General features: G+C 29.9%; 1 protein-coding gene across 1 annotated transcript in view; it reads left to right on the top strand.

Moving 5' to 3' along the window:
* The window catches only part of ZDHHC17 (zinc finger DHHC-type palmitoyltransferase 17), a 189,428-nt gene that overhangs the window by 142,787 nt on the left and 45,194 nt on the right, over nucleotides 1–1,447 (top strand). The window contains exon 10 of the mRNA XM_007947555.2: nucleotides 494–656. Within this exon, the coding sequence (XP_007945746.1) occupies nucleotides 494–656 (163 nt within the window). The remainder of the gene's footprint in view (nucleotides 1–493; nucleotides 657–1,447) is intronic.

Here is a 1,447-nt window from a genome sequence, read left to right as displayed (position 1 = left end):
TGGTTTCTCTGTGCCTTGGTGATTTTAATATCCTCAATCTATTCCTCTTTTAACAATTTCTAAGAATGGAAGACAATGTTATCTTCTGTAAACAGTAATTCATTTTTTCATATGACTAGCATATTAGAAAATTTAATATATTAATCTGTAAGTTCTTTTGAATCATCTTTGGAACAAGCTAGATTTAAATTAAAATTTTAAGATTTAGTTATATAGGGATTAATGACATTGATTTCTAGATCAGAAATAGAAAATGCCAGTTTCAAGTCTGCCATCCCTTAGAACTGTATTACTATATATGACATTGTACATACTTAATATTTCCTCTTAGAATATTGTCTCATTATTAATTGTAATGTTGTTGAGTAGCTTAGCATAGAAGTGTTTCAAGATGGAATGTAAGTGTAGCCACAGTTGGTTCAGTATCCGTAATGATTTCTGTAATTGAAATTAGGGTTGTTGTTGTTGTTTTTGTTTTTTTTTTCCTTTTCAGTGTGGATCCAACTAGATTGCTTTTAACATTCAATGTTTCAGTTAACCTTGGTGACAAGTATCACAAAAACACTGCTCTGCATTGGGCAGTGCTAGCAGGGAATACCACAGTCATTAGTCTTCTTCTGGAAGCTGGAGCTAATGTGGATGCCCAGAATATCAAGGTAAAAATATCCTATATTGATTATGGGAAATGTGATTACTAAGATTTGAATTTCACAATAAAAGATAGGTGTTTCAAAAACTTTCAGAGTTGGAAAAAACTGATTTAAAATTGACCATTTGAAAGAATTTGTTTTGAAAGACTAAATTTATACTTTTATCTTGTAGTGTTGAAGTAGTTTTTAGATTTTAGTGACCTTTTCATTAGTGAATTATTACTGGGTTTTGTAAATTAAGTTATATAATCTGTATTTTTTGTAGAGTTAAGAAATGTTTTTCAGATTTCTTCAAATAGATCCTTACAGAGAATCACAAGTTGAAATTTTTTGTAGTTATACCATATTATACATAATATATTTTAGTAATTCCTTGGCTGAGTCATTTTATTGTCTTATTTTTTTAAAGATCTAGATCTTTAAATTTGATAAACACCTTTATGATTGTATAGAACTCCTCTCTCCTAAATGCTGTACTAATCCAAGAAAAGTATACAAAATTATCTAAGAGGAAAGCACAATTAATATTTATATTCTGAGCATTTAGAAACTTGTATATCTATCTTATGAGTATAATCATCCCTTGGTATCCATGGGGGATTGGTTCCAAGACCCCCACATAATCCAAAATTCTAATATGCTCAAGCCCATTCTATAAAATGGTGAAGTATTTGCATATAATCTATGCACATCTATAATACCTAACACCAATTAAATGCTATGTAACTAGCACTGTAGTTCCCTTTTAGCATCTGACGGCTTGCTTTGAGCACTTAATTGCTTTTTAGAAGCCTTTT

Source organism: Orycteropus afer, unplaced genomic scaffold (assembly GCF_000298275.1).
Source record: "Orycteropus afer afer isolate SDZICR_OR568_19922 unplaced genomic scaffold, OryAfe1.0 scaffold00190, whole genome shotgun sequence".
NCBI lineage: Eukaryota > Metazoa > Chordata > Mammalia > Tubulidentata > Orycteropodidae > Orycteropus > Orycteropus afer.
The sequence above is the reverse complement of the archived record's forward strand: the minus strand, read 5'-3'. Positions and strand labels throughout refer to the sequence as shown.